Below are 20,563 nucleotides of genomic sequence, written 5' to 3' on the forward strand. Positions count from 1 at the left end.
TAATATACCCGCCCAAAGGAATGACCCTGGAGGCAGTCGTCTATCGCCATATGTTTGCTCGTCAGTAAACTACGGCGATCGAATCTGAAAAGGGCCGAATACGAACCACCACTTCAAGGAACATATATGTATATAGATACCATGTCACATATACACACTGACAATTAATGTTAATTATTAGGCTAAATTTAATTCGTAGGCTTAGATTAATGTTAGGTTAGACACTGTAAATATACCATAGAACACTCCTGAACTCCAGGAAAGAATTACTGTAGCAATTTAATTTAATATAAATTATCCTAATACCAAACACTACCATGAGTTGCACGCTCTACGAGCCTCATATTAAAATGGAATATAAGGACCCAATCGGTCGGGAATTCCAATAGAACCACAGCTGCCGCTCTTCAAGCGGCAGCAGTCGCAATGCGAGGCTCAGGCTCAGGGCCTGGCACATTCGAGCTCTGAACTCGCTGTTGTACTGATCTACCATGACCGGACGAGGCAAGGGAGGAAAGGGACTCGGCAAAGGAGGCGCCAAGCGTCACAGGAAGGTGCTCCGAGACAACATCCAGGGCATCACCAAGCCTGCCATCAGACGTCTCGCCCGCAGAGGTGGGGTCAAGCGTATCTCGGGCCTAATCTACGAGGAGACTCGTGGCGTGCTCAAGGTTTTCCTGGAGAACGTCATCCGGGATGCCGTAACATACACCGAGCACGCCAAGAGGAAGACCGTGACCGCCATGGACGTAGTGTACGCCCTCAAGAGACAGGGACGTACCCTTTACGGTTTCGGCGGTTAGATCTCTTCCGAGCGTGCTCCCGGCAGGGGGCATGCAGTGTTTAAAAAAAACGGCCCTTTTCAGGGCCACCACTTACCTCTCAAAAGAGCTTTGTGTCCCGTGTCCAGTACTCCTCTAGCATTGCTTGTGCAGCACTTCTTCCTAGGAGGTACTGTACTGTACTGTACTGTACAGTACACTTCTCCTCGAGCCCTGCAGAGAAGAAAATATGCCCTCAACGTTAGTAATGAAGTCTAGTCTGAAGTTTATTTTTAATGGACACTAGATATCTGTATCTGATCCTCTTTCTTTCTTTCTTTCTTTCTTTCTTTCTTTCTTTCTTTCTTTCTTTCATTCAGAAACTAATCACTTGGCTTCTTTCTAAATAAATAAATAAATAAATAAATAAATAAATAAATGCTAAAACGTGCCTATTCCTCTGGTTCATTCTACTCTGATAACCTACTCCAGTTTTGAAGGTTATACCGTAAACTGGTATGATATTAAAAGTACTTCTTATGCAACCTTCCTTCCTTCCTTCCTTCCTTCCTTCCTTCCTTCCTTCCTTCCTTCCTTCCTTCCTTCCTTCCTTCAATTAATGAACTGTGTAATATATCATTAAGTTGGCTAGGCTATTTTCTGTCCTAAACACTAAATTCCAGCATCTGTTGCTACTGAAGGGACACTAAACACAATTCTTCTCTTTGCTGTTGTTGTTCTTGGTTTCACTATTATTATTATTATTATTATTATTATTATTATTATTATTATTATTAGAGACCTGTATGTACTGTACTGTACTGTACTGCTCTTTCTCTTTTGACACCTCCTTTACTACTGAGCAATAAAGCCTGACAAGCAACTCTTTCCTTAACCAGCTGGTGGCCCTGAAAAGGGCCGTTTTTTAAATTTTTGCCTGGGAAACCAAGGCTAAGGCAATTAAGCCTTCTTCTCGGTCTTCTTGGGCAGGAGCACTGCCTGAATATTGGGCAGCACACCTCCCTGGGCAATGGTCACACCAGACAGGAGTTTGTTTAACTCCTCATCATTACGTATGGCCAACTGCAAGTGACGGGGGATGATCCTCGTCTTCTTGTTGTCACGGGCTGCATTGCCTGCCAACTCAAGAACTTCAGCAGCCAGGTACTCCATGACCGCAGCCAGGTACACGGGAGCACCAGCACCCACTCGCTCTGCATAGTTTCCCTTGCGGAGGAGACGGTGGATACGCCCGACAGGAAACTGCAGGCCTGCACGGCTGGAACGGCTTTTGGACTTGCCCTTAACTTTTCCTCCCTTGCCTCGTCCTGACATGATGCTCTGCTAGTCTGCTTCGCACCAAATGGTATTTTGCAGCCTTGTGACCACCAGTTTTGTACTCTGGCAGGTTACGCGAGGCAGCGAGCCAGCCAATGAGGCTGCAGCTAGTTCGCCCCCATTGGCTAGTACGACACAGGCGTTTTCTTTCAAATACACGCTGAAACCGGGTGCCCCCAGCCATTCGTTTGGATTCTCAGTAGCTACACGAGACAACCATGCCTCCTAAGACTAGCGGAAAGGCCGCCAAGAAAGCCGGCAAGGCCCAGAAGAACATCTCCAAGGGAGATAAGAAGAAGAAGCGCAAGAGGAAGGAGAGCTACGCCATCTACATCTACAAAGTACTTAAACAGGTACACCCTGATACTGGCATCTCCAGCAAGGCGATGAGCATCATGAACAGCTTCGTCAACGACATCTTCGAGCGTATCGCCGCGGAGGCTTCCCGTCTGGCCCACTACAACAAGCGCTCCACCATCACTAGTCGGGAGATCCAGACTGCCGTCCGTCTCTTGCTGCCCGGAGAGCTGGCCAAGCACGCCGTCAGCGAGGGCACCAAGGCAGTCACCAAATACACCAGCTCCAAGTAAGGAGCTACAGGGAATAACCACCCTTCTTAAGAAACGGCCCTTTTCAGGGCCACCACACCTTTAAAAAAAAGAGCAGTTGTGTTAGCCTCTTACCCTTAAGCAAACCAAAGGCAAGTTAAAAGGGGGACATCACATCAAAGTGGTTAGCATTGTTACTTTAAGGTCAAAAGAAATTAGAAAACCTCATAATAATAATAATAATAATAATAATAATAATAATAATAATAATAATAATAATAATAATAATAATCGTCGTCGTTAACACCATCATAGCCGGACGGATTATTCAGTCCTTTTGCCGCTTGAAACGACAATCGCACCGCCGTCAAGAACAACAACAACTACTACTACTACTACTACTACTACTACTACCACTACCACGGGGCCCTGGGTCTTTCTTTCTTTTCTTTCTTGAGGAGATTGGTTGGGATTGAATGTAGGCCCTGGGTCGAGTTGGGGTTAGGTTACGACGAAGTGAGGTTAAAACTACTCGGGTTAGGTTCCGCCGCGCCCCGCCGCGCGCGCTCAGTACCGCCCTCGTACGCTCCTCCATCGCGATCTCCGAGCAAAGTCTCGTCTCGACAACGCGCCCGCCCACCTCCAAAGAATAAATAACCGTTGCCTTCTGTACACATGCATCAATGAAGACTTCCTTTCTCGCCAACGGCCATACCATGTTGAATACACCGGTTCTCGTCCGATCACCGCAGTTAAGCAACATTGGGCGTGGTCAGTACTTGGATGGGTGACCGCTTGGGAACACCACGTGCCGTTGGCTCAATTCCCTTTTTACCTACTATTCTGATCTCTAAATAACCCTTTATCATCAACTTTAGCCTTACGGCTGCACAAATGTCGAAATTGATCGATTTTTGTTACATGTGAAACTAACCAGATGTTCTTAACTTTCCAACATGATTCAAGTTTATTGTAGATACTTAACTTCCTCCGAGGTGCCCGCCTAACCTGACCTGATGATGATGATGATGATGATGATGATGATGATGATGATGATGATGATGATGATGATGATGATGATGCGAGAGAGAGAGAGAGAGAGAGAGAGAGAGAGAGAGAGAGAGAGAGAGAGAGAGTGTGTGTGTGTGTGTGTGTGTGTGTGTGTGTGTGTGTGCTGTTATTTTTCTTTTAGGTTAGTGCAGCATAGTGTGCCCTGTCTGTAGGCGGCCCCTCACGGATTCTTAACTCTTCATTCTACTACGTCCTATTTCGCGTAAGATTACAGGTAAGAAGGGTAATCAGTGCCAGGGCGGAACGTGGGTTCGAATCTCCCTGCCCGCCAAGAAAATCGCGAGGAAGATGGTTTCCAAACAACGTCATCGACACTGTCGTGATAACAATGAAAGCCGTGTCCTAGCAACCGCACGCCGCATGTAGCAGCCCTTCAAAGAGGCGAAAAATGATTTCATTTTATGTTCTTTCAGGTAAGATAAGATACTATCGCTGACCCGTTGATATAACGACGACGTTCGGTAATAAGTTGCAAGTCTGTTGTGCGCTATTTTCTGCAGGTAACTGGGCGTCTCTCATAAGCTTGCTTACGAACGATGATGTACTAGTGCAGGAGAGTGACCCTTGTGCGCGTGTTCCGACAAATCGTAGCATTGACTCCCAGGACTTTGCATTTCTACCTAAGATGAGACGGTTTCCTAATAAGACTGAGAAAGTAACGTTTTCAACGACAAGTGTTAGTTGAAAGTGTCGTGACGTTTTAGGTTAGGTGACGTGAGGAAAGTGCTCGATTTCAGTAGCCTGCACGTCGGCTGACCGACCTTTCGGCAAGTGATGAATTCCATAGAACTAACCTCAACTCCCCATATCATTACCGTTACCGTCCTGGATTTAAATAGGCCATTCTGAGCTCAACTTGGCGAGTTCGATTCCGGTTCACTCCCTTGGTATTTGAATGGCCAAATACGTCGGCCTCATGCCTGTAGATTTACGGGCACGTAAAATAGAAGAACTCCTGCGGGACAAAATTTCGCCTCAGCGGCGTCTCCGGAAACGGTAAATAGTAGTTAGTGGGGCGTAAAGTAAATAACATTTTTCACTACCTACCACTACTACTTCCTGTTAGGCCGGTAGGGATTTTTCGTACTTCGGCAATAATACGTCCATTTGCCCAGCACCTGAACACTGCGTACCTGTACGTCCTACTTTTTCCTCCTTACCTTAGTACTACCGGTTAGAATTCAAAGAATAGGGAGGTTAGGTATCCTGCGTCTAACACGGTCGCCCTTTCACTGCTACCCGGGTCCTATATCCTCTTTTCTGCTGAAGACAAACACCTCAACTTCTCTTCTTAATGTTAATAACTACAATCATCATCTTCATTACCTGATTGCTTTCACGAGTTCGCAGGAATTGATAGGCCTAGAATGGAGACCCTGTACTAAGACATGATTGCAGCGAACCGAGAAAAGGGGCATAAACTGATCGTGGATCTGCTAACTTCAAGCTAAATTACGCACACTTTTATCATCACCAGTCTTGAAAACTGGGAAGGAGGCCTGCATCTTCTCATTACAGGGTAGATGCTAGATATTTCGGGTGCAATATACTGCAGGTTAGGCTTGGATCACCTAAACTAATTAAGAAAAAATAAAAATCTTGAGGTACCGTACCGGTACTGGTCTGGTCTAGTCATACGAAGAGTAACCCTAGCGCAGCTGGCCTAAAAATCATCAGGTCCCTTTACGCATATCCTCCCATGAATGTAAATGACTCGGTATCCCTCATTACGGTACTTCAATTGATATTTGAGGGAAGAGGACTCTTAAACCTCCTGTTTTCTTCACAGGGTATTCTTTTACAGCACAAACTTGAGTAATAGTAGTAGTAGTAGTAGTAGTAGTAGTAGAAGAAGAAGAAGAAGAAGGAAGGAAGGAAGGAAGGAAGGAAGGAAGGAAGGAAGGAAGGAAGGAAGGAAGGAAGGAAGGAAGGAAGGAAGGTTGTAGTCAGGAAGGGCATCCAGCCGTATAATCACACCGAATCCACATGGCGAGAGAAGTTGTGTTAACCGTGCATCTACCCTCTGTTAGATCCTTCCTTCCTTCCTTCCTTCCTTCCTTCCTTCCTTCCTGATTTCCATCTGCAAGTAAGAATTGAACGTCCAACGTGTTAACCCAACACGTATTCCTGCAATTCCCGGCGTCGTTCGGACCAGGAGAAAGAAAGAAAGAAAGAAAGAAAGAAAGAAAGAAAGAAAGAAAGAAAGAAAGAAAGAAAGAAAGAGAGAAAGAAAAAGTTCCTTACACGTCGAAAGGGACATAGCATTCTCGCGGTTTCGCACTTTACTGACCTTATTCTTTTTTGAGGTTAGGTATGCCGCTGTACTTGTAAGTCAAAGAAGTAATTGCGTAGCCTTTTTGTAATTACATTCGACGTAACCTCAAACTTTAATACTATTATTTGATGTCAGTTCACGCGATCGTCTTCGTTCTATGCTGCTAATAGTGTGATCGATTCTCGGCGCAGCCAGTAGGTTATTTTAAGGAGGCATACTCTCACTTAATGGCAGCTTTGAAACCAAAGGTCGGTTACGAAAGTTAGGTAAAAGTCGTCGTCGTCGACATAGTAGTAGCGGTAGTTGTTTTTTTTTAATAGCCTTAGCCTACTGTTGTTGTTTGTTGTTTGAGTCACCAGTCCGTAGACTGGTTTGATGCAGCCCTCCACGCCACCCTATCCTGTGCCAACCTTTTCGTTTCTATGTAACTATTGCATCCTACATGTGCTTGTCATGTCCGTACCTTGGTCTACCCCTACAGTTCTTACCGCCTACACATCGTTCTAAAACCAACTGAATAAGTCCTGGGTGTCTTAAGATGGGTCCTATCATTGTATCTCTTGTTCTCATCCAATTTTTTCTGAAGTTGTTCTCTGTAGGCAGCTCCCTCGGAAGCTTCTGTCTACCTCAAGCTGTCCAACTTGAGGGAGGACGCGATCGGCTGTAATATTGGAACAATTAGTAATACCGCCTGGTGTAGATATACTATATATGGGCTTCTTTTCGATTGTGAATAGGCCTAGAGATATTCGGTCCTGGCTTTGTTGCCCGGGGTAGGCGGGACGTTTCTACCAGGCTGTGCTTCCCTCCTACAGGTCAGGGACAAAGTCTTTCGTGAGACTTAACCGGCTGTCTTCCGGTCTGGGCCTTTAGGTACGCCCTGAAATACACCTAGACGTTCTAGGATTCCTCTTTAACTAGGCTTCTCTTCTCTTCCCTTACAAGGGCCTTAAAACAGCAGGAAGTGAGAGAGGGTACCTGACCGTGAGGCAAGTGCCTATGGCCCTAAATACTGCGACTAAAATGAACTTAAAGAGCTAGCAAGAGACCTGGAATCTGACAAGTCGTGGAAACTAGTCCCTAATTTATATGTTTCCTTCTTTATGCCCTTTTATGCAATGCTATTAGAGGCAGATTACGGTGGGTCTCCTTGCTACTGCAGAAATCCACCTGAAGGCCGAACGTCCCTTGCTCTCATTCGAAAGTGGCTAGAGTCCACGAACAGTTCTCTGCCTTGGCAGCTAGAGGAAGGATGGGACTTCCTTCAGGTAAGCGGTGGTCGCTCCCGGGGGCGTCGCGACGACGGCGGCTGCCCCTAAATGTCGGCATGGAGAGGGAGCTGAGGAAATGCTGTCCATGGAACACACCTGCGCCAGGACGCCCTGAACAAGGCGGGCAGCACTTCTTTCATTTGAGGAGCAGCATTAATCCTTTGGCTATCCCTTCCTACCTTGAACTGAACCTTCCGCCGCCCCCACGGGACGCAGGGTGCACGAGAAAGGAGCTAGGAAGCACGTCCCCAACTTATCGCCGCGCAGCCCACCCGACAGCTAGCCACTGCTGTTTCCTGCGCGGTCCGAGTAGCCTGATACACTCCGCCATTCGGGAAAATTTAACACATTCGCACCGTGACCATGGCTGACACTGCAACAGCATCGGCAGCATCCGCACCCGCCTCGGCTCCGGCCCAGGCGTCGCCCAAGAAGAACAAGGCTTCCGCATCCAAGAAACCTCGCACCAAGCCTGCACATCCGAAAACCTCCGAGATGGTGGGCAGTGCCATCAAGAGCCTCAAGGAGCGAGGTGGATCTTCTCTCCAAGCTATCAAGAAGTACATCTCTGCCAACTACAAGGTGGACTCTGAGAAGCTGGCCCCATTCATCAAGAAGTACCTGAAATCTGCTGTGGCTTCCGGAGAGCTGGTCCAGACCAAGGGGAAGGGAGCTTCAGGTTCCTTCAAACTCGCCTCAGCTGCCAAGCCGGAGAAAGCCAGCGCAGCCCCTGTCAAGCGGTCCGCCGCCCCCAAGGAGAAGCGCATCCCCAAGGCGAAGAAGGCTGGGGGAGCCAAGGCTGCAGCCAAGAAAGCCATTTCCAAAAAGCCTGCTGAGAAGAAGAAGGCAGCTCCTGCTCCCAAACCAAAGCAGAAGGCTCCTTCCAAGGCTAAGAAGGCCGCCAAGGTGCCCACTAAGAAACCTAAGGCACCTAAGCCTAAAAAGGCCGCTAAGCCCAAGGCCTCGCCTAAAAAGGCACCTGCAAAAAGGAAGTGAGAACCCTCGAGGTTCTTACACTACCCGTGCACCTCTTGCTCTCACGAGAGCGGAGGTTGCAAAAACGGCCCTTATCAGGGCCATCACCTTCTTTCTAAAAGAGCCTATGAAGTCTTTGAATGTGAACCCTGGCCTCTCTCCTACCTCTGTCTCATAAAGAGGCAAGTGTGCACAAGTGCCCCACTACTCTCTTATTATTATTATTATTATTATTATTATTATTATTATTATTATTATTATTATTATTATTATTATTATTTAGTATTTTCTTTACTGTTATTGCACTTGGAGTTTTCCTTAATCCCCTTGGCACAACAACCACCATCAAGATTTATATACTTTGTTATTATTATTATTATTATTATTATTATCAACATCGCCTTTATTATTCAGTATTTTCTTTACTATGATTGCTCTAGGACTCTTCGCATCGTCCTGTGGAATAAAAAATAAAATAAAAAAACCCACCGCCATCCAGATGTATATACTTTGTCGTTGTTGTTATTATTATTATTATTATTATTATTATTATTAAGTTTTGTGTCTACTGCGCTTGCACTTGGAAGGTTCACATCATCCCCTGGAAACAACAACAACCACCACCACCACCATCATCATCATCAAGATTTATATTATTATTATTTATTTCCTTTTAAAGAATATTTTAATTCACTGCCCGTGCTAGCTCAGAGACTACGACTGCTCTTTCTGGGATATTTTGGTGGCCCTGAAAAGGGCCGTTTGGTGAAAGGTCCAGCGTTAAGCTAGCTCTGGACTTAGGCACGCTCCCCTCGGATGCGGCGGGCGAGCTGGATGTCCTTTGGCATGATGGTGACACGCTTGGCATGGATGGCACACAAGTTGGTGTCTTCGAAAAGACCCACCAGGTAGGCTTCGCTGGCCTCCTGCAAGGCCATGACGGCCGAGCTCTGGAAGCGCAGGTCGGTCTTGAAGTCCTGAGCTATTTCTCTCACGAGCCGCTGGAAAGGCAGCTTGCGGATGAGCAGCTCGGTGCTCTTCTGGTAGCGCCTGATCTCACGGAGGGCCACGGTACCGGGCCTGTACCGATGAGGCTTCTTCACTCCACCCGTGGCAGGCGCGCTCTTACGGGCAGCCTTGGTTGCCAGCTGCTTGCGGGGGGCCTTGCCTCCGGTGGATTTACGTGCAGTCTGCTTCGTCCGGGCCATGACGTACGGTACTCACTGTCGACACGCTGCAGGGAGAATAACAGGAGCTCGCTCCCGCTCGCCTTGTTTTATTCCTTCGCTTCCCCCTCCCTGTGCTGCTGCAGCGCTGCCATTCGCTAGCCAGTTGCCGACGTCACCGGGGCCAGGCTCGTTCAACAAAAGCACAGGCAAAAGCGGGGCCTGGCACACTCCTTATCTTGAATGCAGCGAGGACAGACGTGTTGATGCTGGGCTCCCTTATCTCTCTGTGTGCATTGTTGTGAAATTTGCATTGTTGTGAGTGAGCGGGATCCTTCCATCCTGGTAGTGGGTTTTGCTATCCTTTCCCGGTGTGCGGCGATAGTGCCCTTAGTGTTGTTGTGATCGGTGCTGTTTAGTGCATGCTTGTTGTTTTTGTTGGTTTTTTTGTCTTGTGTCTGGGTGAAATCCTGTCTTAGTGCTTTTGTGTGATGGCAATGGCTTGCGCCCCGCCGGGAGGCGGGGACACCCCTGAATGCGCAATTGAAACCCCTCAGTGTTCTTCTGGGCCTTGTTCGAATGCTAGTTCTATTACTGTGCTGCCAAATATCAACGAAATAGACCCAAATTTAATTTCCGAGCTAGTTAACACTGGTAATGTTACCAAACTGGCATCGATCCCGGCATGGAATACTCTAATTAGAAATAGAAGGAAAACTGCCCCTAGAATGCGCCTCCGAAAGGCGGCTAGAGTAGCGCTAAATCCGGTTACCACGGAAAACCGTTTTAGCGCACTAGCATCCCTCCCTTCTAGTGGCGAGTTTCCCCCCCTCCCTCCTCCATCTCAACCACTGTTTATGCCAGCTACCCAGGTTGCTCAGTCGCAGACTACAATCAGTAACACGACTGCGACTCAGTCCCAAGATGTGGCCCCACCTCCGTCCCCAGAGGCGCAACCTGGAACCAGCTCTGCGTCCCCTGGTGTTGCGGACGTCGAGATGGAGAGCGCCCCAAGGAAGAAAATTGCAATCCCCCCCATCGTGGTGGCTGATAAGAGCGATTATCAGCGCCATTACAAATTCCTAAAATCTAAGTGCACTGGCGACATCAGGGTAATCAACACGCGTGATGCCCTGAAATATCATGCTCAAAATGTAGAGGATTATAACCTCATAAAACAGTATTTTGAGGAGTCAAACGCCAGCTTTTACACCCACCAGCTCCCCGGCAATAGGCTCCTCAAAGTGATTATTAGAAATATTATTTCTACAGTAGGAGTAGACTGGGCTCGGGAGGAGCTCATGGGGATGGGGTACGAACCCCAAGACCTCCATCAGTACACCCGTCGTGACGCCACGACCAAAAAAGAAATCCCCCTCAATGTAATGAGCCTTACCCTTCCCAACACCGAGTACTCCAAGACCATCTACTCCGTGCAATACCTGTGCGGGTCGAAGGTCAAAATTGAGGCATTCAGGGGCCGTGAGGGCCCATCTCAGTGCTATAAATGCCAGAGGTGGGGCCACACGGCCAACTATTGCAAAATGATGCTGAGATGCGTCAAGTGCGGCGAAAACCACATGGCTGCGGCGTGTCCTCTTCAGGACAATGCCCCAGCCAGGTGCGTTAATTGTGGAGGAAGCCACCCAGCCTCCTTCAGAGGCTGTTCTGTTTATGTCTCCATTATGGAGCAAAAAGCGGCCAGGGAGGTCTCAAAAACTAAGAAAATCAGGACCCTCCCTCCCTCAAGAGTAGTTGACCCCAGCTTCTCTTTCGCTCAAGCGTCAGGAGGCGCCGCCCCCTCCCCCGCCCCCACCCCCGCCCCCGCCGCACTTGGCGCGCCGACGGCGAACCCTGCCCCTCAAGCGGCGGCATCCCTCACGTCCGACCTCTCCGGACTGAGGGATGTCGTGGACCTCTGTAGGCAGGTAAATTTCCCCAAGCTGATACCGATAATAAAAGACACTGCGACCAAAATAAGATCATGTCCGACAACAATGGACAAAATTATGGTACTGATAAATGCTGCTATGCAGTATTTCTCAGAGCCCTAATTTTAAGGCTCATTCTGTTCTGACATGGACTTAACAATCTGTGCTTGGAACTGTCAGAGTGTTGTTGGTGAGAAATATGAGCTTGAAGCTTTTATTTCTGACCACAATATTGATATAATGCTGTTAGGGGAGACTTGGCTAAAACCTAATATGCCCTTCAAAATTAAAAACTTTACTGTCTATCGTAAAGACAGACTTCACGATGAGCACGGGGGCGTGGCGGTGCTGGTTAAGTCTAAACTTACACACAACCTGTTAGACCCCCTTCCTCATGGTGCTATTGAGTCTCTCGGTATCGAGATTAGACATGGAAATTATCACTATCGTATTTTTGCGGCCTATTCTCCTCCCAAGACTCCGCTACATACAGCGGAACTAGATTTATTATTAAACAACCCGTCCAGAGTCTCCTCTTTCATCATTGGTGACTTAAATGCCAAGCATCCAGATTGGAACTCACGAGTGACTAATCCTAAGGGAAGAACGCTACATAAATATATGAGGGAAAATGACATCGGAGTTTTTGCCCCTACGGAACCTACTATTTATCCCAGCAATGGTTCGCGTCCTGATGTCATAGACGTGGCAGTGACAAAATTTTATAATCAACCAATAAATTTTACAGTACCTAGGGAATTAAATTCAGACCATGACCCCATTCTTTTTCATCTTTCTTGGGTTAGGTTATCTGAGCCATCTTTTCCATTGTTAAACTCATCTTTGGACTATAACAAGTTCACTTGGCATGTTAATAAAAATCTTCAACCTTTTGAAATTAACAGCCGGGATGATATTGACCGGGCCGTGGAGCATCTTACTAATAAGATGCAAAACGCCCGTAAATACATCCTGAAAGCTGCTCGAAATTCAACTAATAGCGATAGGGGCAACAATGACAATCGTACGCCCACACAACATGGCGGGCGTACGATGCGTCATTCCTCCCATATTAATAATAATAATAATGTTAATATGGGAAGCCGCATAGCCTGCCAAGATGACTCCACTCCTGAAATTATTAAGGATTTAATCAAAATTAAAAATGCGTATCGTAAAAGATGGCAAAGATTTCGGGACCCAGCGGACAGAGCGGAATACCGCGAACTCGCTCAAGAAGTCCGAAAACGATTACTGGAAAGAAAGGTGGAAAGATGGGAGGAATTCTGCCGTACCCTCACCGAAAACGAATCAGATCACGAGTTCTGGCGGGTTACTCGTTCTCTGAATCGCCCCTCCCCCCCCAGGCGAGCAATTCATGGCCGCAACGGATTAGCGTTCTCCCCTTACGATAAAGCTGAGGCCTTCGCTGACACAATTGAAAGTCAAAGTGTACCTCACGATCTTTCTGACGATGACGACGACGAAAACGAACTACGGACCCGAGAGGTACACAGAAAGGTCTCATCTTTTTTACAACAATGGACGCCTGACAATGACATATCTGACGTAACGCCTGCAGAGGTCCGCAGGGTTATAAAAGACTTAAATGAGAAAAAGTCTCCCGGGGATGATAGGGTTAGCAATAAAGAAATTAAATCTCTGCCTTACAGAGCAGTAATCTTTTTGGCAACCATTTTTTCGGCATGTTTTAAACAGGGATACTTCCCTAAGGTTTGGAAGACGGGCCGAGTGGTCGTCCTTCCTAAACCGGGGAAGGACAGATTGTTCCCTCAAAATTACAGACCTATAACCCTATTATCCCACATCTCTAAGATACTAGAGAGACTTATTCTCAACCGCCTCAATGCGTGCCTGAACGCCCACAATATACTGCGACCGGAACAATTTGGGTTCCGGTCGAAGCGCAGCGCCCCTCTAGCGGCGCTGCGCCTCGTGCAGTATATTTGTAGATCATTTAATATACGGCGTAGCGTGCCAGCGGTATTTTTCGACGTAGAGAAGGCTTTTGACACCGTCTGGCACGAAAATTTAATAGCCAAACTTTTGGACCTTCATGTTATTCCAAATTACATTGTCAAAATTATAACGTCCTATTTAACACATAGGAAATTTTATGTCACTGTAGACGGAGAAAAATCCACCCCTCGGAGGCTACGAGCTGGAGTCCCTCAGGGTGGAAAAATCTCCCCCATACTCTACGCCCTATACGTGAATGATCTACCACAGTGGCAGGGAGTAGAAATCCAGCAGTATGCGGATGATATAGCTGTTTACGCCTCTAAAAGGAGAAACAGAGATACCATCACCATATTGCAATCTTGGATCTCTCTGTTCGAGAAGTGGTGCCTTCGGAACAGAATTAAAATAAATGCTGGCAAGACGCAAGCAATTATTTTTTCTCGACGAAGGCCTAGCCTTGGTCATCTTATTTTACACGATACCCCCCTGTCCTGGTCTAATAAAATTAAGTATCTCGGCCTAACAATGGACAGAAGTCTTATCTGGAGAGGGAACATAGAACAGGCCCTGCAACGAGCATGGGCGCGTGTGGCAAACCTGGCGCCTCTGCTTTATAATAGATACATCTCTATATCCATAAAGAGAAAGCTCTATTTAGCATGTGTCAGGCCCATACTGCTCTATGGTTGCGAGGCCTGGGGCTATGTTCCCAAGACTCCTCTTTCTAAATTACAAGTTTTCCAAAATAAAATATTAAGAAAGATGACAAAAGCGCCCCTCCTGAGATCTAATAGGAAGATACGCACAGAAGTCCGTATTCCGACTATTAGAACTCAGATTAACAAGCTAACTAGGATGACCAAGGCTAGAATTCTCCAAGCCCAGTCTACTGATCAGGGCATCACGTTATTAAAACAGGTCATCCGGACCAAGAAGCCGAATACTCGTTATAAGTATCGCGGCCCTTGGCTCCTGTATGACAGGTCTTAAGTAACCATTTCGGCCTTTTCCAAATTGAACACAATCCTCTCATTAAATACCTAGAAATTACACCCTGAAAAGCCCCGTTTTTTAAGAATGCTACTTCTTCTTCTCAGTTTACCCTGCAAATTTAACTAGCTGAAAACAATGACTCAGCGAAGAGGGGGTTTTCTCCTCTGACTTGCAGGCACAGCCTGCAAGACAGATCGCTTTCTCCCCCGCCAGTGCACGATTGCGATTTTCCGACTCATCGGCTATTCCTAGGAAACAGATGAGTAAAAGGGCATAGTTTTCGCCCTGGGACTCTCCAGTTCGTTGCCCACAACAACAAAAAAAAAAAAAAAAAAAAGGGGCCTGGCACATTCGAGCTCTGAACTCGCTGTTGTACTGATCTACCATGACCGGACGAGGCAAGGGAGGAAAGGGACTCGGCAAAGGAGGCGCCAAGCGTCACAGGAAGGTGCTCCGAGACAACATCCAGGGCATCACCAAGCCTGCCATCAGACGTCTCGCCCGCAGAGGTGGGGTCAAGCGTATCTCGGGCCTAATCTACGAGGAGACTCGTGGCGTGCTCAAGGTTTTCCTGGAGAACGTCATCCGGGATGCCGTAACATACACCGAGCACGCCAAGAGGAAGACCGTGACCGCCATGGACGTAGTGTACGCCCTCAAGAGACAGGGACGTACCCTTTACGGTTTCGGCGGTTAGATCTCTTCCGAGCGTGCTCCCGGCAGGGGGCATGCAGTGTTTAAAAAAAACGGCCCTTTTCAGGGCCACCACTTACCTCTCAAAAGAGCTTTGTGTCCCGTGTCCAGTACTCCTCTAGCATTGCTTGTGCAGCACTTCTTCCTAGGAGGTACTGTACTGTACTGTACTGTACAGTACACTTCTCCTCGAGCCCTGCAGAGAAGAAAATATGCCCTCAACGTTAGTAATGAAGTCTAGTCTGAAGTTTATTTTTAATGGACACTAGATATCTGTATCTGATCCTCTTTCTTTCTTTCTTTCTTTCTTTCTTTCTTTCTTTCTTTCTTTCTTTCATTCAGAAACTAATCACTTGGCTTCTTTCTAAATAAATAAATAAATAAATAAATAAATAAATAAATGCTAAAACGTGCCTATTCCTCTGGTTCATTCTACTCTGATAACCTACTCCAGTTTTGAAGGTTATACCGTAAACTGGTATGATATTAAAAGTACTTCTTATGCAACCTTCCTTCCTTCCTTCCTTCCTTCCTTCCTTCCTTCCTTCCTTCCTTCCTTCCTTCCTTCCTTCCTTCAATTAATGAACTGTGTAATATATCATTAAGTTGGCTAGGCTATTTTCTGTCCTAAACACTAAATTCCAGCATCTGTTGCTACTGAAGGGACACTAAACACAATTCTTCTCTTTGCTGTTGTTGTTCTTGGTTTCACTATTATTATTATTATTATTATTATTATTATTATTATTATTATTATTAGAGACCTGTATGTACTGTACTGTACTGTACTGCTCTTTCTCTTTTGACACCTCCTTTACTACTGAGCAATAAAGCCTGACAAGCAACTCTTTCCTTAACCAGCTGGTGGCCCTGAAAAGGGCCGTTTTTTAAATTTTTGCCTGGGAAACCAAGGCTAAGGCAATTAAGCCTTCTTCTCGGTCTTCTTGGGCAGGAGCACTGCCTGAATATTGGGCAGCACACCTCCCTGGGCAATGGTCACACCAGACAGGAGTTTGTTTAACTCCTCATCATTACGTATGGCCAACTGCAAGTGACGGGGGATGATCCTCGTCTTCTTGTTGTCACGGGCTGCATTGCCTGCCAACTCAAGAACTTCAGCAGCCAGGTACTCCATGACCGCAGCCAGGTACACGGGAGCACCAGCACCCACTCGCTCTGCATAGTTTCCCTTGCGGAGGAGACGGTGGATACGCCCGACAGGAAACTGCAGGCCTGCACGGCTGGAACGGCTTTTGGACTTGCCCTTAACTTTTCCTCCCTTGCCTCGTCCTGACATGATGCTCTGCTAGTCTGCTTCGCACCAAATGGTATTTTGCAGCCTTGTGACCACCAGTTTTGTACTCTGGCAGGTTACGCGAGGCAGCGAGCCAGCCAATGAGGCTGCAGCTAGTTCGCCCCCATTGGCTAGTACGACACAGGCGTTTTCTTTCAAATACACGCTGAAACCGGGTGCCCCCAGCCATTCGTTTGGATTCTCAGTAGCTACACGAGACAACCATGCCTCCTAAGACTAGCGGAAAGGCCGCCAAGAAAGCCGGCAAGGCCCAGAAGAACATCTCCAAGGGAGATAAGAAGAAGAAGCGCAAGAGGAAGGAGAGCTACGCCATCTACATCTACAAAGTACTTAAACAGGTACACCCTGATACTGGCATCTCCAGCAAGGCGATGAGCATCATGAACAGCTTCGTCAACGACATCTTCGAGCGTATCGCCGCGGAGGCTTCCCGTCTGGCCCACTACAACAAGCGCTCCACCATCACTAGTCGGGAGATCCAGACTGCCGTCCGTCTCTTGCTGCCCGGAGAGCTGGCCAAGCACGCCGTCAGCGAGGGCACCAAGGCAGTCACCAAATACACCAGCTCCAAGTAAGGAGCTACAGGGAATAACCACCCTTCTTAAGAAACGGCCCTTTTCAGGGCCACCACACCTTTAAAAAAAAGAGCAGTTGTGTTAGCCTCTTACCCTTAAGCAAACCAAAGGCAAGTTAAAAGGGGGACATCACATCAAAGTGGTTAGCATTGTTACTTTAAGGTCAAAAGAAATTAGAAAACCTCATAATAATAATAATAATAATAATAATAATAATAATAATAATAATAATAATAATAATAATAATAATCGTCGTCGTTAACACCATCATAGCCGGACGGATTATTCAGTCCTTTTGCCGCTTGAAACGACAATCGCACCGCCGTCAAGAACAACAACAACTACTACTACTACTACTACTACTACTACTACCACTACCACGGGGCCCTGGGTCTTTCTTTCTTTTCTTTCTTGAGGAGATTGGTTGGGATTGAATGTAGGCCCTGGGTCGAGTTGGGGTTAGGTTACGACGAAGTGAGGTTAAAACTACTCGGGTTAGGTTCCGCCGCGCCCCGCCGCGCGCGCTCAGTACCGCCCTCGTACGCTCCTCCATCGCGATCTCCGAGCAAAGTCTCGTCTCGACAACGCGCCCGCCCACCTCCAAAGAATAAATAACCGTTGCCTTCTGTACACATGCATCAATGAAGACTTCCTTTCTCGCCAACGGCCATACCATGTTGAATACACCGGTTCTCGTCCGATCACCGCAGTTAAGCAACATTGGGCGTGGTCAGTACTTGGATGGGTGACCGCTTGGGAACACCACGTGCCGTTGGCTCAATTCCCTTTTTACCTACTATTCTGATCTCTAAATAACCCTTTATCATCAACTTTAGCCTTACGGCTGCACAAATGTCGAAATTGATCGATTTTTGTTACATGTGAAACTAACCAGATGTTCTTAACTTTCCAACATGATTCAAGTTTATTGTAGATACTTAACTTCCTCCGAGGTGCCCGCCTAACCTGACCTGATGATGATGATGATGATGATGATGATGATGATGATGATGATGATGATGATGATGATGATGATGATGCGAGAGAGAGAGAGAGAGAGAGAGAGAGAGAGAGAGAGAGAGAGAGAGAGAGAGAGAGAGAGAGAGTGTGTGTGTGTGTGTGTGTGTGTGTGTGTGTGTGTGTGCTGTTATTTTTCTTTTAGGTTAGTGCAGCATAGTGTGCCCTGTCTGTAGGCGGCCCCTCACGGATTCTTAACTCTTCATTCTACTACGTCCTATTTCGCGTAAGATTACAGGTAAGAAGGGTAATCAGTGCCAGGGCGGAACGTGGGTTCGAATCTCCCTGCCCGCCAAGAAAATCGCGAGGAAGATGGTTTCCAAACAACGTCATCGACACTGTCGTGATAACAATGAAAGCCGTGTCCTAGCAACCGCACGCCGCATGTAGCAGCCCTTCAAAGAGGCGAAAAATGATTTCATTTTATGTTCTTTCAGGTAAGATAAGATACTATCGCTGACCCGTTGATATAACGACGACGTTCGGTAATAAATAAGTTGCAAGTCTGTTGTGCGCTATTTTCTGCAGGTAACTGGGCGTCTCTCATAAGCTTGCTTACGAACGATGATGTACTAGTGCAGGAGAGTGACCCTTGTGCGCGTGTTCCGACAAATCGTAGCATTGACTCCCAGGACTTTGCATTTCTACCTAAGATGAGACGGTTTCCTAATAAGACTGAGAAAGTAACGTTTTCAACGACAAGTGTTAGTTGAAAGTGTCGTGACGTTTTAGGTTAGGTGACGTGAGGAAAGTGCTCGATTTCAGTAGCCTGCACGTCGGCTGACCGACCTTTCGGCAAGTGATGAATTCCATAGAACTAACCTCAACTCCCCATATCATTACCGTTACCGTCCTGGATTTAAATAGGCCATTCTGAGCTCAACTTGGCGAGTTCGATTCCGGTTCACTCCCTTGGTATTTGAATGGCCAAATACGTCGGCCTCATGCCTGTAGATTTACGGGCACGTAAAATAGAAGAACTCCTGCGGGACAAAATTTCGCCTCAGCGGCGTCTCCGGAAACGGTAAATAGTAGTTAGTGGGGCGTAAAGTAAATAACATTTTTCACTACCTACCACTACTACTTCCTGTTAGGCCGGTAGGGATTTTTCGTACTTCGGCAATAATACGTCCATTTGCCCAGCACCTGAACACTGCGTACCTGTACGTCCTACTTTTTCCTCCTTACCTTAGTACTACCGGTTAGAATTCAAAGAATAGGGAGGTTAGGTATCCTGCGTCTAACACGGTCGCCCTTTCACTGCTACCCGGGTCCTATATCCTCTTTTCTGCTGAAGACAAACACCTCAACTTCTCTTCTTAATGTTAATAACTACAATCATCATCTTCATTACCTGATTGCTTTCACGAGTTCGCAGGAATTGATAGGCCTAGAATGGAGACCCTGTACTAAGACATGATTGCAGCGAACCGAGAAAAGGGGCATAAACTGATCGTGGATCTGCTAACTTCAAGCTAAATTACGCACACTTTTATCATCACCAGTCTTGAAAACTGGGAAGGAGGCCTGCATCTTCTCATTACAGGGTAGATGCTAGATATTTCGGGTGCAATATACTGCAGGTTAGGCTTGGATCACCTAAACTAATTAAGAAAAAATAAAAATCTTGAGGTACCGTACCGGTACTGGTCTGGTCTAGTCATACGAAGAGTAACCCTAGCGCAGCTGGCCTAAAAATCATCAGGTCCCTTTACGCATATCCTCCCATGAATGTAAATGACTCGGTATCCCTCATTACGGTACTTCAATTGATATTTGAGGGAAGAGGACTCTTAAACCTCCTGTTTTCTTCACAGGGTATTCTTTTACAGCACAAACTTGAGTAATAGTAGTAGTAGTAGTAGTAGTAGTAGTAGAAGAAGAAGAAGAAGAAGGAAGGAAGGAAGGAAGGAAGGAAGGAAGGAAGGAAGGAAGGAAGGAAGGAAGGAAGGAAGGAAGGAAGGAAGGAAGGTTGTAGTCAGGAAGGGCATCCAGCCGTATAATCACACCGAATCCACATGGCGAGAGAAGTTGTGTTAACCGTGCATCTACCCTCTGTTAGATCCTTCCTTCCTTCCTTCCTTCCTTCCTTCCTTCCTTCCTGATTTCCATCTGCAAGTAAGAATTGAACGTCCAACGTGTTAACCCAACACGTATTCCTGCAATTCCCGGCGTCGTTCGGACCAGGAGAAAGAAAGAAAGAAAGAAAGAAAGAAAGAAAGAAAGAAAGAAAGAAAGAAAGAAAGAAAGAAAGAGAGAAAGAAAAAGTTCCTTACACGTCGAAAGGGACATAGCATTCTCGCGGTTTCGCACTTTACTGACCTTATTCTTTTTTGAGGTTAGGTATGCCGCTGTACTTGTAAGTCAAAGAAGTAATTGCGTAGCCTTTTTGTAATTACATTCGACGTAACCTCAAACTTTAATACTATTATTTGATGTCAGTTCACGCGATCGTCTTCGTTCTATGCTGCTAATAGTGTGATCGATTCTCGGCGCAGCCAGTAGGTTATTTTAAGGAGGCATACTCTCACTTAATGGCAGCTTTGAAACCAAAGGTCGGTTACGAAAGTTAGGTAAAAGTCGTCGTCGTCGACATAGTAGTAGCGGTAGTTGTTTTTTTTTTAATAGCCTTAGCCTACTGTTGTTGTTTG

General features: G+C 46.6%; 1 protein-coding gene and 2 non-coding genes across 3 annotated transcripts; all 3 read left to right on the top strand.

The window, feature by feature from the left end:
• Positions 1 to 491: 491 nt before the first annotated feature.
• On the top strand, positions 492 to 2,677 carry LOC137501311 (histone H2B-like; the record flags this gene model as incomplete). Its single annotated transcript, XM_068228314.1, has 2 exons — positions 492 to 554; positions 2,351 to 2,677. Coding segments are annotated over exons 1-2 (390 nt in total), but the record flags the coding sequence as incomplete, so codon positions are not given.
• A 671-nt stretch (positions 2,678 to 3,348) lies between these two features.
• Positions 3,349 to 3,467, top strand: LOC137501340 (5S ribosomal RNA). Its single transcript, XR_011018490.1, has one exon. It is a non-coding gene; the product is annotated as a 5S ribosomal RNA (ribosomal RNA).
• A 14,087-nt stretch (positions 3,468 to 17,554) lies between these two features.
• LOC137501341 (5S ribosomal RNA) lies at positions 17,555 to 17,673 on the top strand. The gene has a single exon (XR_011018491.1). It is a non-coding gene; the product is annotated as a 5S ribosomal RNA (ribosomal RNA).
• Positions 17,674 to 20,563: the final 2,890 nt, after the last annotated feature.

The sequence above is a fragment of the Anabrus simplex genome, chromosome 6 (assembly GCF_040414725.1).
Source record: "Anabrus simplex isolate iqAnaSimp1 chromosome 6, ASM4041472v1, whole genome shotgun sequence".
NCBI classification, from domain to species: domain Eukaryota; kingdom Metazoa; phylum Arthropoda; class Insecta; order Orthoptera; family Tettigoniidae; genus Anabrus; species Anabrus simplex.